General features: G+C 47.8%; 1 protein-coding gene across 1 annotated transcript in view; it reads left to right on the forward strand.

Annotated features, from left to right (window-relative positions):
• The window catches only part of baiap2l1b (BAR/IMD domain containing adaptor protein 2 like 1b), a 75,300-nt gene extending 61,407 nt beyond the window's left edge, over window positions 1–13,893 (forward strand). Inside the window, exons 14-15 of the mRNA XM_042319205.1 lie at window positions 8,793–8,836; window positions 12,595–13,893. Of these exons, the coding sequence (XP_042175139.1) occupies window positions 8,793–8,836; window positions 12,595–12,667 (117 nt within the window). The 3' untranslated portion in view covers window positions 12,668–13,893. The remainder of the gene's footprint in view (window positions 1–8,792; window positions 8,837–12,594) is intronic.
• The last annotated feature ends 292 nt before the right edge of the window (window positions 13,894–14,185 follow it).

Genomic DNA, 14,185 nt, shown 5'->3' on the forward strand with positions numbered 1-14,185 from the left:
TGCCCTCGTGGCTGTACAGGTCAGTGGTGACCCAGAGAGGGCAGGTTGTAGTTTGTGATGTTTGGCCCTCCTGTGTCAGAGGTTGAATGGAGAAGTCTGGGAAAGACAATACACTTCTCAACTTCTCTTTTCTTTCACTGCGGTGAAATATTCATTAGGCTACACTCTGCTGTGTCCCGAGTCCGGCCGTGTGTGTGTGCACGTGCGCTGTGTGTGGCCATTATTATGCCTGGCTATCAGTGTACACTGAGTGTACAAAACATTGAGAACATCTTCCTAATATTTTGCCCTCAGAACAGCCACAATTTGTCTGGCCATGGACGCTACAAGGTGTTGAAAGCGTTCCACAGGAATGCTGGTCCATGTTGACTCTGAAGCTTCCCACAGATTTTATTTGGTCAAGTTTCCTGGATGTCCTTTGGGTGGTGGACCATTCTTGATACACACAGGAAACTGTTGAGCGTGAAAAACCCAGCAGCGTTGCAGTTCTTAACACAAACCGGTGAGCCTGGCACCTACTACCATAACCTGTTCAAAGGCACTGACATCTTTTGTCTTGTTCATTCACCCTCTGAATGGAACACATAGACAATCCATGTCTCAATTGTCTCAAGGCTTAAAAATCCTTCTTTAACCTCTCCTCTCCTCCCCTTCATCTACACTAATTGAAGTGGATTTAACAGGTGACATCAATGAGGGATCATATCTTTCACCTGGTCAGTCTGTCCTGGAAATGTTCATAATGTTTTGTACACTCAGTGTACATACATCTGGTGGCACGGCTCTGGCCCAGCCTTACATTGGATTCCACTCTGGGTGAACCTGACACCTGGAACCTGACACTCTCTCTTTCTCTCTCTCTGCTTCTCCCCTCTCTCTCCCTGTCTGACTTCCCTCTCTCTTTCAATGTCTCTCCCTCTTTTTTTCTCTCTGTCTCTTTCTGTCTCTTTCATTGTTTCTCTGTCCCCCAATCCATGCCCTACCTCCCTCGGTCTCTGCCCCCCATCTCCCTCCCTCTTTCTCTCTCCCTCTGTCTCTCTGCCCTGGCCACCCATCTCTCTCCCTCTCTCTGGCCCGGCCCCCCATCTCTCTCCCTCTTTCTCTCTCCCTCTGTCTCTCTGGCCCGGCCCCCATCTCTCTCCCTGTCTCTCTGGCCCAGCCCCTCATCTCTCTCCCTCTCTGTCCCAGCCCACCATCTCTCTCCCTGTCTCTCTGGCCCGGTCTTCCCCCCATCTCTCTCCCTGTCTGTCTGGCCCCCCCATCTCTCTCCCCTGTCTTCCCTCTCTCTCTCTGTCTGCCCTGTCTGTCTTCCCTCTCTCTCTCCCCCCATCTCTCTCCCTGTCTGTCTTCCCTCTCTCTCTCCCTGTCTGTCTTCCCTCTCTCTCTCTCCCTGTCTGTCTTCCCTCTCTCTCTCCCTGTCTGTCTTCCCTCTCTCTCTCCCTGTCTGACTTCCCTCTCTCTCTCTCCCTGTCTGACTTCCCCTCTCTCTCTCCCTGTCTGACTTCCCTCTCTCTCTCCCTGTCTGACTTCCCTCTCTCTCTCTCCCTGTCTGACTTTCTCTCTCTCTCTCTGACCTGTCTGACTTCCCTCTCTCTCTCTCCCTGTCTGACTTCCCTCTCTCTCTCTCCCTGTCTGACTTCCCTCTCTCTCTCTCCCTGTCTGACTTCCCTCTCTCTCTCTCCCTGTCTGACTTCCCTGTCTGACTTCCCTCTCTCTCTCTCCCTGTCTGACTTCCCTGTCCTTCTCTCTCTCTCCCTGTCTGACTTCCCTCTCTCTCTCTCCCTGTCTGACTTCCCTCTCTCTCTCTCCCTGTCTGACTTCCCTCTCTCTCTCTCCCTGTCTGACTTCCCTCTCTCTCTCTCCCTGTCTGACTTCCCTCTCTCTCTCTCCCTGTCTGACTTCCCTCTCTCTCTCTCCCTGTCTGACTTCCCTCTCTCTCTCTCCCTGTCTGACTTCCCTCTCTCTCTCTCCCTGTCTGACTTCCTCTCTCTCTCTCTGACCCTGTCTGACTTCCTGTCTGACTTCTCTCTCCCTGTCTGACTTCCCTCTCTCTCTCTCCCTGTCTGACTTCCCTCTCTCTCTCTCCCTGTCTGACTTCCCTCTTCTCTCCTGTCTGACTTCTCTCTCTCTCTCCCTGTCTGACTTCCCTCTCTCTCTCCCTGTCTGACTTCCCTCTCTCTCTCTCCCTGTCTGACTTCCCTTCTCTCTCTCCCTGTCTGACTTCCCTCTCTCTCTCTCCCTGTCTGACTTCCCTCTCTCTCTCTCCCTGTCTGACTTCCCTCTCTCTCTCTCCCTGTCTGACTTCTCTCTCCCTGTCTGACTTTCTCTCTCTCCCTGTCTGACTTCCCTCTCTCTCTCTCCCTGTCTGACTTCCCTCTCTCTCTCTCCCTGTCTGACTTCCCTCTCTCTCTCTCCCTGTCTGACTTCCCTCTCTCTCTCTCCCTGTCTGACTTCCCTCTCTCTCTCTCCCTGTCTGACTTTCCTCTCTCTCTCTCCCTGTCTCCCTGTCTGACTTCCCTGTCTGACTTCTCTCTCTCTCCCTGTCTGTCTTCCCTCTCTCTCTCTCTCCCTGTCTGACTTTCCTCTCTCTCTCTCTCCCTGTCTGACTTCCCTCTCTCTCTCTCCCTGTCTGACTTCCCTCTCTCTCTCTCTCCCTGTCTGACTTCCCTCTCTCTCTCTCTCTCCCTGTCTGACTTCTGACTCTCTCTCTCTCTCCCTGTCTGACTTCTCTCTCTCTCTCTCTCTCCCTTTCTGTCTCTCTCTCCCTGTCTGTTTCTCCCTGTCTCTCTCCCTGTCTGACTTCCCTCTCTCTCTCTCCCTGTCTGACTTCCCTCTCCTCTGCCTGTCTGACTTCTCTCTCTCTCTCTCTCTCTCTCTCCTCTCTCTCTCCTCTGTCTGACTCTCTCTCTCCCTGTCTGACTCTCTCTCTCTCTCTCTCTCCCTGTCACTTCCCTCTCTCTCTCTCTCTCTCTCTTTCTGTCTCTTTCATTGTTTCTCTGTCCCCCAATCCATGCCCTACCTCCCTCTGTCTCCCTCTGTCTGTCTCGGCCCCCATCTCTCTCCCTCTTCTCTCTCCCTCTGTCTCTCTGGCCCGGCCCCCATCTCCCCTATTTCTCTCTCCCTCTCTGGCCCAGCCCCCATCTCTCTCCCTCTCTGGCCCAGCCCCTCATCTCTCTCCCTCTGTCCCAGCCCACCATCTCTCTCCCTGTCTCTCTGGCACGGCCCCCCATCTCTCTCCCTCTGTCTCTCTGGCACGGCCCCCCATCTCTCTCCCAGTGTGTGATTCTGAAGTAGGTGATTCTAGTAGGTACTTATCCTCCATTCATGCTGTATGAGTCAGCCAGACAGACAATAAGTTCCGGAACATCGATAGTAACATGTTTTACCAATGAAACACATTGTATTTAACAGTGCTGGACTACACCAGCCTGCTCTGCTCCCATTCATCAAACAACACACAGAGATAGAGCAGGGGTTGAGGTGGTGGCCACTGCTCTGGGATGCTCACAAACGGCACCATATTCCCTATATAGTGCACTACATTTGACCAGGACTCGGGTCAAAAGTAGTGCACTAGATAGGGAATAGGGTGCCATTTAGGACAAAGCCCCACTCTGTGGAGATGGGGAATCTATCTATGAGTCATGTGTTCAGTTATACTGTGAGAGGTGGGGTGAGTGTAGGTGAACACACAGGATGAGGTTTGTGTAGTAGGCAGGGTTGTGCACAAACCCCTCGCTTGAATTATTTTCATAATTCATATCTCGAAATTCATAACATACCAAATGCCTCTGTAGCTCAAATTGTAAGCCAGCTAGTTACAGTGCTTCCTGAAGACATTGTTGTATTGTTTTATTCAACCTTTATTTAACTAGGCAAGTTAGTTTAGAACAAGTTATTATTTACAATGACGGCCTACCTCGGCCATACCCAGACGACGCTGGGCCAATTGTACGCCACCCTATGGGACTCCCAATCACGTCTGGATGTGATACAGCCAGGAATCGAACCAGGGATTGTAGTGACGCCTCTTGCACTGAGATGCAGTGCCTTAGACCGCTGCGCACTCACAGGGGGTGGGGTGTGTGTAGGTGTAGACTGTGGGTGGGGTGTGGGTAGGTGTAGACTGGGGGTGGGGTGTGGGTAGGTGTAGACTGGGGTGGGGTGTGGGTAGGTGTAGACTGGGGGGGGTGGGGTGTGGGGGTAGGTGTAGACTGGGGGGGTGGGGTGGGGGTGGGGTGTAGGTGTAGACTGTGGGGGGACTGGGGTGTGTGTAAGTGTAGACTGGGGGTGGGGTGTGTGTAGGTGTAGACTGGGGGTGGGGTGTGTGTAGTTGTAGACTGGGGGTGGGGTGTGTGTAGTTGTAGACTGGGGGTGGGGTGTGTGTAGGTGTAGACTGGGGGTGGGGTGTGTGTAGTTGTAGACTGGGGGTGGGGTGTGTGTGTTGAAGACTGGGGGTGGGGTGTGTGTAGTTGAAGACTGGGGGTGGGGTGTGGTAGGTGAAGACTGGGTAGGGGGACTGGGGGGGGTGTGGGTAGGTGTAGACTGGGGGTGGGGTGGGGGGTGTGGACTGGGGGTTGGGTGTGGGTAGGTAAAGACTGGGGGTGGGGTGGGTAGGGACTGGGGGTGGGGTGTGGGTAGGTAAAGACTGGGGGTGGGGTGTGGGTAAGACTGGGGGGGGGGTGGTAGGTGAAGACTGGGGGTGGGGTGTGTAAGACTGGGGGTGGGGGGTAGGTGTGGACTGGGGGTGGGGTGTGGGTAGGTGAAGACTGGGGGTGGGGGGGTAGGTGTGGACTGGGGGTGAGGTGTGGGTAGGTAAAGACTGGGGGTGGGGTGTGGGTAGGTGAAGACTGGGGGTGGGGTGTGGGTAGGTGAAGACTGGGGGTGGGGTGTGGTAGGTGAAGACTGGGGGTGGGGTGTGGTAGGTGAAGACTGGGGGTGGGGGTGTGTAGGTGAAGACTGGGGGTGGGGGTGAAGACTGGGGGTGTAGGTGAAGACTGGGGGGGGTGGGTAGGTGAAGACTGGGGTGGGGTGTGGAGGTGAAGACTGGGGGTGGGTGTGGGTAGGTGGGTAGGTGAAGACTGGGGGGGGGTGGGGGGTGACTGGGGGTAGGTAGGTGAAGACTGGGGGGGTGGGTAGGTGAAGACTGGGGGTGGGGTGGGTAGGTAAAGACTGGGGGTGGGGTGTGGGTAGGTGAAGACTGGGGGTGGGGGTGGGGGTGGGGTAGGTAGGTGAAGACTGGGGGGGGTGGGTAGGTGAAGACTGGGGGTGGGGTGTAGTTGAAGACTGGGGGTGGGGGTGGGTAGGTGAAGGTGTGTGTAGTTGAACGTGGGGGGGGTGGGTGTGGGGGTGAACGTGGGGGTGAAGGTGGGGGTGGGGTGTGGGTAGGTGAACTGGGGGTGGGTAGGTGAAGACTGGGGGTGGGTGTGGGGGTGTGGGTAGGTGAACACAGGGTGGGGGTGGGTGTGGGTAGGTGAACGTGGGGGGTGGGGTGGGTAGGTGAACACAGGGTGGGTGTGGGTAGGTGAACATGGGTAGGTGAACGTGTGGGGGGGTGGGTAGGTGAACACAGGGTGGGTGTGGGTAGGTGAACACAGGGTGGGGGGTGGGTAGGTGAACATGGGTAGGTGGTGGGGGGTGGGTAGGTGAACACAGGGTGGGGTGTGGGTAGGTGAACATGGGTAGGTGAACGTGGGGGGTGGGTAGGTGAACACAGGGTGGGTGTGGGTAGGTGAAACATGGGTAGGTGAACGTGGGGGTGGGTAGGTGAACACAGGGTGGGTGTGTGGGTAGGTGAACATGGGTAGGGGTGGGTGTGGGTAGGTGAACACAGGGTGGGTGTGTGGGTAGGTGAACACAGGGTGGGTGTGTGGGTAGGTGAACACAGGGTGGGTGTGTGGGTAGGTGAACACAGGGTGGGTGTGTGGGTAGGTGAACGTGGGGGGTGGGTAGGTGAACACAGGGTGGGTGTGTGGGTAGGTGAACACAGGGTGGGTGTGTGGGTAGGTGAACACAGGGTGGGTGTGTGGGTAGGTGAATAGCATGCTGTGAATGTTTTTCCATACAATGAAAAGAACAACTAGCTGTGTAGGTGAGTCTGAACAACACTTCCTGTTTCTCTCGTTGTGTAGGTGAGTCTGAACAACACTTCCTGTTTCTCTCTGTGTGTAGGTGAGAGCACGACAAGTGGAGTAACTCTGTGTATGTAGGTGTGTGTGTCGTGACTGGACTGTGTGTCGGTGTGTATGCGACAAGAGATTGTTGTGTGTGTGTGTGTATATGACACACACCTCCAGGGCTGTCTTTGAAGGAGGCAGGGATGGTATAGTGGTGAGTCATTCATTCCAGACTACCAGCCACGTTTCGCTCTATCCTTGTGAATGGGATTATAGTTACTTCATAACTGGGATCACTCACTTCTCTTCATCTCCTTTGGGACACGACTAGGTCTGTTTGTCATGTTTAATACTGATAATGTGGTCATTTAACAGACGCTAAACACATTCAGTTTATGTGGCCCCTGCAGGAATCAAACCCATAACTCTGCTGTTACAAACTCCAGGACCCAGGTCTTTATTGTGCTGGTATGACCAGTGCCATAAGGGCGAAGTCTTTTCCCCCATTCATCAGATTTGGCTGCAGGGAGCGAATGAGGGGAGGGAATTAGAAGGAGAAGAGGGTGGGATAGAGGGAGGGGTGGGGGTTACACAGGAATGCTCTGTCACCATGAGAAAAATGCTTCCTTGCTGGTTCTGCCCTTTGTGTAGAAAGTGAGGCAGATGAATACAGAGAAACGGATTAAATACACAGAAAGAGAAGAGACTGACGTAGCGAGAGCAGAGGTACTACAGGAATGTATCAGAAAGTATCGAGAGAAATGACGTGTGTGTGTGTGTGTGTGTGTGCTGACACCCTGCACTCAGTCTGATTAGGACTAGGATTAAAACTACACATCTGTCCAGGATGTCAAGAGGATGTTAGGACAGCAGTCACTAAGGTCAATGTGTGTCTGGCTACATCTGCCTGCCTACCCCTCTCTAGGGCTAATGCTGTTCTGTAGGCTCAATGCTGTCCTCTAGTGGTGGCATCCCAGCACTACAGCTGTGAGAGACTACCAGTGATGCGTGGGTCAGCAGTTTGTTCACCAGCACCCACCCGAATTGCTAGTAACCCATCCGCAACCGCCTGACTATATGTGAAAATCTGAGGCCCACACTCAATCCTAACCTGCAAATATAGAAAATGGGAGGAACAATTCTTTGACTGGCCTTTTTGAATAGGCCTATGTTTCTGCTTATAATTTCCGCCATTTTGGTGGGCTGTTTGTTTGTCAAGTTGTCTATAATTAAATACATGCAGCTTCTCTTCTGTCAGTAGTTGTTGCCCTAGAAGACTAAATAAACCCTTGCTCACCAGAATAATGTCATAAATCGATAGAATGAAGGCTTCAATTTAGTTGACATGGGTAAAGTTGCTTCTCCTACAAAGCAAAGACATTTAGGGACCGGGGAAAAATGCAATAACTCCAGTTTTAAGGAAATGAAAAGCTGTTATAAAGACCCAACATGTTTTTTAAAATAAGATTTCAGTTCAGCTTGGGTGCATATTTTATGTGGTTGAAATACTACCTGCTTTTATGATGCTGTACATTTGCTGTATCATTTCACTGTAAGAAATGCTTAATTCTATGAGTTGATATTAAAGCTATGTGAGAGGTTATAGACCTACACAGATTTCACTTACACTACTATTCTATCTAACCCATGTTGAACGGTACAGTTCCCTTGATGTGTAATTTTGAAATCCCTGTTTTGTGACTGTGACCTCAGTCATCACACATCTTTCCCCAACATTAGACTACTGTTCTGGCCTGCTGTTCTTTCACAGCATTTCTCTTATTGAATTCAACTCTGACATTGTCCTTTTGGTCTCAGAATTCTACAAAAATGATACATTTATGGATTTTTAATGCATTGTTTTCTCTTTATTCAACCCACCCAATATTGAATGACCCTAAACACGCCCCTCCCCGCCAATATAACTACAGGGATTGCAGGTTATGAGTCAACCCACCCATCTCTACACAGTACAATAGGACAGTGTTTCCTCATCCTGGTCGTGGGATACATAGTCCCTTCCAGAAGAGCCATTTTCCAGTGTCAGTGTTCTGAGGTGATGAAGCATTCTCCTCTCCAGACCTGGGTTCAACACCTATCTATTGAGAGGACCTGTTGCAATGGAACCAACAGAACAGTCTCAATAGTCTAGTTGCAAACCACACCATTTGTCACTCCAGGCAGACTCCAGCAATCACTCAAAGTATTTGAAAGATTTGAAATAGCATTTGAACCCAGGTGGTCTCTGTTTGTCAGTCATAACACTCACCAGTCTGCCCTACCAAACCTGTCTGAGGAGGGGTAGTCTGTGGTGTGGTCTCCATGGGCAACACACAACACTCACCAGTCTGCCCTACCAAACCTGTCTGAGGAGGGGTAGTCTGTGGTGTGGTCTCCATGGGCAACACACAACACTCACCAGTCTGCCCTACCAAACCTGTCTGAGGAGGGGTAGTCTGTGGTGTGGTCTCCATGGGCAACAGATGCAAAAAGTCCCAGAAATGGTGTATATTTGGTATGGAAATTATATTTTTGCATGTAAATGAATCATTGTTGGGTTGGATTCCATCATGGAGAGTGAATGAATCATTGTTGGGTTGGATTCCATCATGGAGAGTGAATGGGTCTTGTGACTTACAGTATATCTGGTCTGATGTCTCTTGGGTTTGTTCACAGGGAACCCAACTGAATGGGTTTGGGAAGACGCCTCTTTTCCTCGGGTAAGTCATGCATCATGAAGGTAATATTAACACATCTATCTTAAACACAATAACATGTGTGGACACGCAATCTTTCTTTCAAATAGTCAGTCATATACTCTACCCACAGTGTAGTCCACAAGGGTTCTATTGTTGGCGCTAAGGAGGCGCAAGTGTCAAATGCACGTTAATTTGCAATTTCGTCATGTAAAAGCAGGTACACTGGCATTTTCCAGCCCTAACGCCAAGTTCAGCTATTCACCTGTCTACCATCAGCTCCCTTGCACTGAAGTGGGAGGGGTTACAATTTTACAGGTGTGTCCTTAAAAACAAGTGCAAAAGTGATAATTTTCATGCAGCACTAATGGGAGGTTTTAAGACCCCCAAAAAGCAGGTCTTAACAGTAACGCAGATGATAATGGTAGGGATTTTGAGTGTGGAAGCACAGCCTATCCAACCATGACACACAGAGTGTAAGCACAGCCTATCCAACCATGACACACAGAGTGTAAGCACAGCCTATCCAACCATGACACACAGAGTGGAAGCACAGCCTATCCAACCATGACACACAGAGTGTAAGCACAGCCTATCCAACCAACCATGCACAGCCTACAACCACAGAGTGTAAGCACAGCCTATCCAACCATGACACACAGAGTGTAAGCACAGCCTATCCAACCATGACACACAGAGTGTAAGCACAGCCTATCCAACCATGACACACAGAGTGTAAGCACAGCCTATCCAACCATGACACACAGAGTGTAAGCACAGCCTATCCAACCATGACACACAGAGTGTAAGCACAGCCTATCCAACCATGACACACAGAGTGTAAGCACAGCCTATCCAACCATGACACACAGAGTGTAAGCACAGCCTATCCAACCATGACACAGAGTGGAAGCACAGCCTATCCAACCATGACACACAGAGTGTAAGCACAGCCTATCCAACCATGACACACAGAGTGGAAGCACAGCCTATCCAACCAACCATGACACACAGAGTGTAAGCACAGCCTATCCAACCATGACACACAGAGTGGAAGCACAGCCTATCTAACCATGACACACAGAGTGGAAGCACAGCCTATCCAACCATGACACAGAGAGTGGAAGCACAGCCTATCCAACCATGACACAGAGAGTGTAAGCACAGCCTATCCAACCATGACACACAGTGGAAACACAGCCTATTCAACCATGACACAGAGAGTGGAAACACAGCCTATCTAACCATGACACAGAGAGTGGAAACACAGCCTATCCAACCATGACACAGAGAGTGGAAGCACAGCCTATCCAACCATGACACAGAGAGTGGAAGCACAGCCTATCCAACCATGACACAGAGAGTGGAAGCACAGCCTGTCCAACCATGATCCACAGTGCCCATGGAAGGAGAGATGTGCCTTTTGTGCCGGTGAATCTCGTATTTAGAAACATAAAAAACCGATTGCTTTAATTTAATTAAAAACCAAGCATAGCGTCCCCTCCCCTTAATCAACGCTGGTATACCAGCATCACATAGGTGTGTCTTGTATCCTGGTAATTACCCAAAAGTAGCCTATGAATAAAGAGGTTTTAAATGGTCTACTGAGAGGGCTTTGACATTTTATGCCCTCATGCTTTTTCATTATTCACATATCTGCATTTCACTTGTTCAGATGGCTGTCCATCCAGTTTCAAAGAGCGCCCCCTTGTCCGATTACCAAAGACACACTCCGAACTATTTAGCCGTCCTATAATATAATATCAACAAGTGGATCTTTGACAAAAATCTGCCTCGCACATAAGCAACGATACGATTGACAGGAGCCTAATATTTTGTTTAGACGTGCGAATGTTATGCGTAAAGATATTTAGGCCTACGTGTGCAAACAGTGCCATGGAACGAGAGAAGCGATTTATATGTTTCTGACCCAATATTATTTAGAAATATTGTTTTTGATTTAAAAAAACAACTGTATAGTTTTTTTTGTTTAATTTGATTCTAAACCAAACGTATTAAAGAGATTCACCAAGCTGTAATGTAATCAAAAATGTCATCTACGTAATCTCCAGAAGTAATTATTTAGTATGAGAGGGCCATAAACAATAACTAGTAATACTGCAGACTCTAAGGTTCAAATCTCCCCTTTCTGGTAAATAGAGTTATAAATTGCTGAGGTGTAGTCACTTCTCAGGACACAAGCTCAAGTACACAGTACAAATATGATACAAATATGAAATATTTAATGTGATGTATTTCCTATTCAACAAAACGGTATGAATAAGGCTTGAAATGACTTATATACTTTCCAAATATAGTATCGTCAATTCATCAACGACTAAGATTTCCTTATAACTGTAAAATACATATTTCAATCTATGGTGTCCACATATCCATTTATAAATGTTGGTTGGAACCGGTACCAGAACCACTCAGGTCCCCAAAACAGGGGACTTTACATCTATTATAACAAATTGTTTAATTTTATACACTGTCTTTTTAGGCCTTATCAATAGCCTGGTGAATTTAATCTTGCTGATTGTCTACATTTGGTATGTCCATGTCCAGACTGCAATTAACAACAGGCCTAGCCCCTATATTAAATGGCCTAGCCCCTATATTAAATGGCCTAGCCCCTATATTAAATGGCCTAGCCCCTATATTAAATGCCTAGCCCCTATATATTAAATGACCCCCTATATATTAAATGACCTAGCCCCTATATATTAAATGACCTAGCCCCTATATATTAAATGACCTAGCCCCTATATTAAAGCCCCTATATTAAATGACCTAGCCCCTATATATTAAATATTAATATTGGCCTAGCCCCTATATTAAATGGCCTAGCCCCTATATTAAATGGCCTAGCCCCTATATTAAATGGCCTAGCCCCTATATTAAATGGCCTAGCCCCTATATTAAATGGCCTAGCCCCTATATTAAATGGCCTAGCCCCTATATTAAATGACCTAGCCCCTATATATTAAATGACCTAGCCCCTATATATTAAATGACCTAGCCCCTATATATTAAATGACCTAGCCCCTATATATTAAATGACCTAGCCCCTATATATTAAATGACCTAGCCCCTATATATTAAATGACCTAGCCCCTATATATTAAATGACCTAGCCCCTATATATTAAATGACCTAGCCCCTATATTAAATGACCTAGCCCCTATATTAAATGACCTAGCCCCTATATTAAATGACCTAGCCCCTATATATTAAATGGCCTAGCCCCTATATATTAAATGGCCTAGCCCCTATATATTAAATGGCCTAGCCCCTATATATTAAATGGCCTAGCCTCTATATTAAATGACCTAGCCCCTATATTAAATGGCCTAGCCCCTATATCAGCTATAGCCTATGTTTAACTATGTTTTTCCATATTGAAGCAATGCAACTAGAACAATGTGGACTGCAAACATGTTCAATATATTTAGCAAATATGGGGCAGACTATTTAATGAACTAGGCTATAACAGACTAACATTCTAACTGGAGTTGATGACAACATAATACATAAATACACAACTTGAAGCAACACATATTTAGGCATGGAGCACGTTCTGATTGACCCAGCCTGTTCGTGCCACTGCCACCTACTGCGTCCAGAATTCCGGTTGTGAAAATAGCTAAAGTATTCTTGACCCACCCCAGAGCTGTAACGTTACCACCAGTGCTAAGATTTACCATTGTGTTAGGTTGGTTCAAATAGGGCCCAAGTGTCATAAAATCATCACACCAGCATTAACCCGTCTTTCTCCTTAGGGGAGGGAACCCGTTCACCGCAGTCAAGCTACGTCCCACAGTCACCAATGACCGCTCAGGCCCAGTCATCTAAACCTCCAGACCCACCCTCCTGTCCACCTCTACACAGGAGCGGCACCTCCAGCTGGGCATCACCCCATGCTGTCCCCCCTCCTCCAGGCGGATGGACCCAGGGCGGGACACTAGTGTACGGGACAACTTGACACTGTGGGCTGCTGTGCTGAAGATCCAGTAATTTCACTACTACAGATGCCATTAGAAATGACATTGTCTAATACACAGTTGCCCTACTGCTGCAAACGCTCTCCCTGAGAAGGGGGGAGGATTTATTTATGTAAACAGATGCACATATATAGATTTTCTAGACCTATTTTTGTCGGTGATGATGAGTGGCGACATACTACATGCGTTCTCGCTGGGCATGTGTGAAAAGGAGTCGAGGAAGCCTGAGATTGGGCCGTGCAAATATCAGAATGTATTTATGACTTTTTTTTTTGCTTCAATCACTCGTCAAAAAATGTTAGTTGCCATAGGGCAGTAGATAAATGAATGTATGCAATACGGGACCTATGCATCACAATTTACAGAGGTCCTTATGGTAGTGTTGCTCGTTATTGTTGATGTATCTCAAATATGATATGTAAAATCGCATTGTTGCTATCATTACTAAAGACCAACTGCTAGTGACTGTTGAATAGAAGTATACTCATTCAAGGGAAACGCACACATCATTTTTCCCCCTCAACTCCTTCCAAGTAGTGTACAACGAATTTGATTGGTTGAGTGTGTCATTGTCATCTTGCTGATTGGTTTTTCAGTTAAGTGTTCATACAGTGCTGCTGTTACTAGTGGAAGATGTGAGACCTGTTTACCTTAACTCTATATACCAACAGTAATCATTCTGTGAAACGTCTCTCACCTGTCTGTTATTCAAGTAGCCCGGGTCATGTTCATTAGGCACCAAACGGAACAAAGCAGACTGAAACCTGAGGGAATGTTTCTTATTGTTTGATATTTAAAAAAATCAACTGTTTTGAAACGTTTTCCATTACGTTTCCTAATGAATATGAGCCAGTAGTGCTGTGGACATACATTGTTAAAAGGACATGGTTAAATGGAACTCATAACTTCCCATAGACCGTGCAGCCATTTTGCTTTTATCTTCATGCTTCGTGGAAGGCATTTTCAACCTAGTGGCTAATTTTATCATTTTTCTTTGGTCTGCCTTGCCTACTCCCTTTGTTTGGAACGTTGCTGTATGAAAATAAATGTACACTGAACAGAAATGTAAACGCAGCATGTAAAGTGTTGGTCCCATGTTTCATGAGCTGAAATAAAAGATTCCAGAAATGTTCCATATGCATAAAAAACTTCTCTCAAATGTTGTGCACAAATGTATTTACATCCCTGTTAGTGAGCATTTCTTTTACCATAATAATCGATTCACCTGACAGGTGTGGCATATCAAGAAGTTGATTTAACATCATGATCATTACACAGGTGGACCTTGTGCTGGGTACAATAAAAGACCACTTTAAAATGTGAAGTTTTGTCACAACACAATGCCACAGATGTCTCAAGTTTTGAGGGA

Source organism: Oncorhynchus tshawytscha, unplaced genomic scaffold, assembly GCF_018296145.1.
Source record: "Oncorhynchus tshawytscha isolate Ot180627B unplaced genomic scaffold, Otsh_v2.0 Un_scaffold_1341_pilon_pilon, whole genome shotgun sequence".
Taxonomy (NCBI): domain Eukaryota; kingdom Metazoa; phylum Chordata; class Actinopteri; order Salmoniformes; family Salmonidae; genus Oncorhynchus; species Oncorhynchus tshawytscha.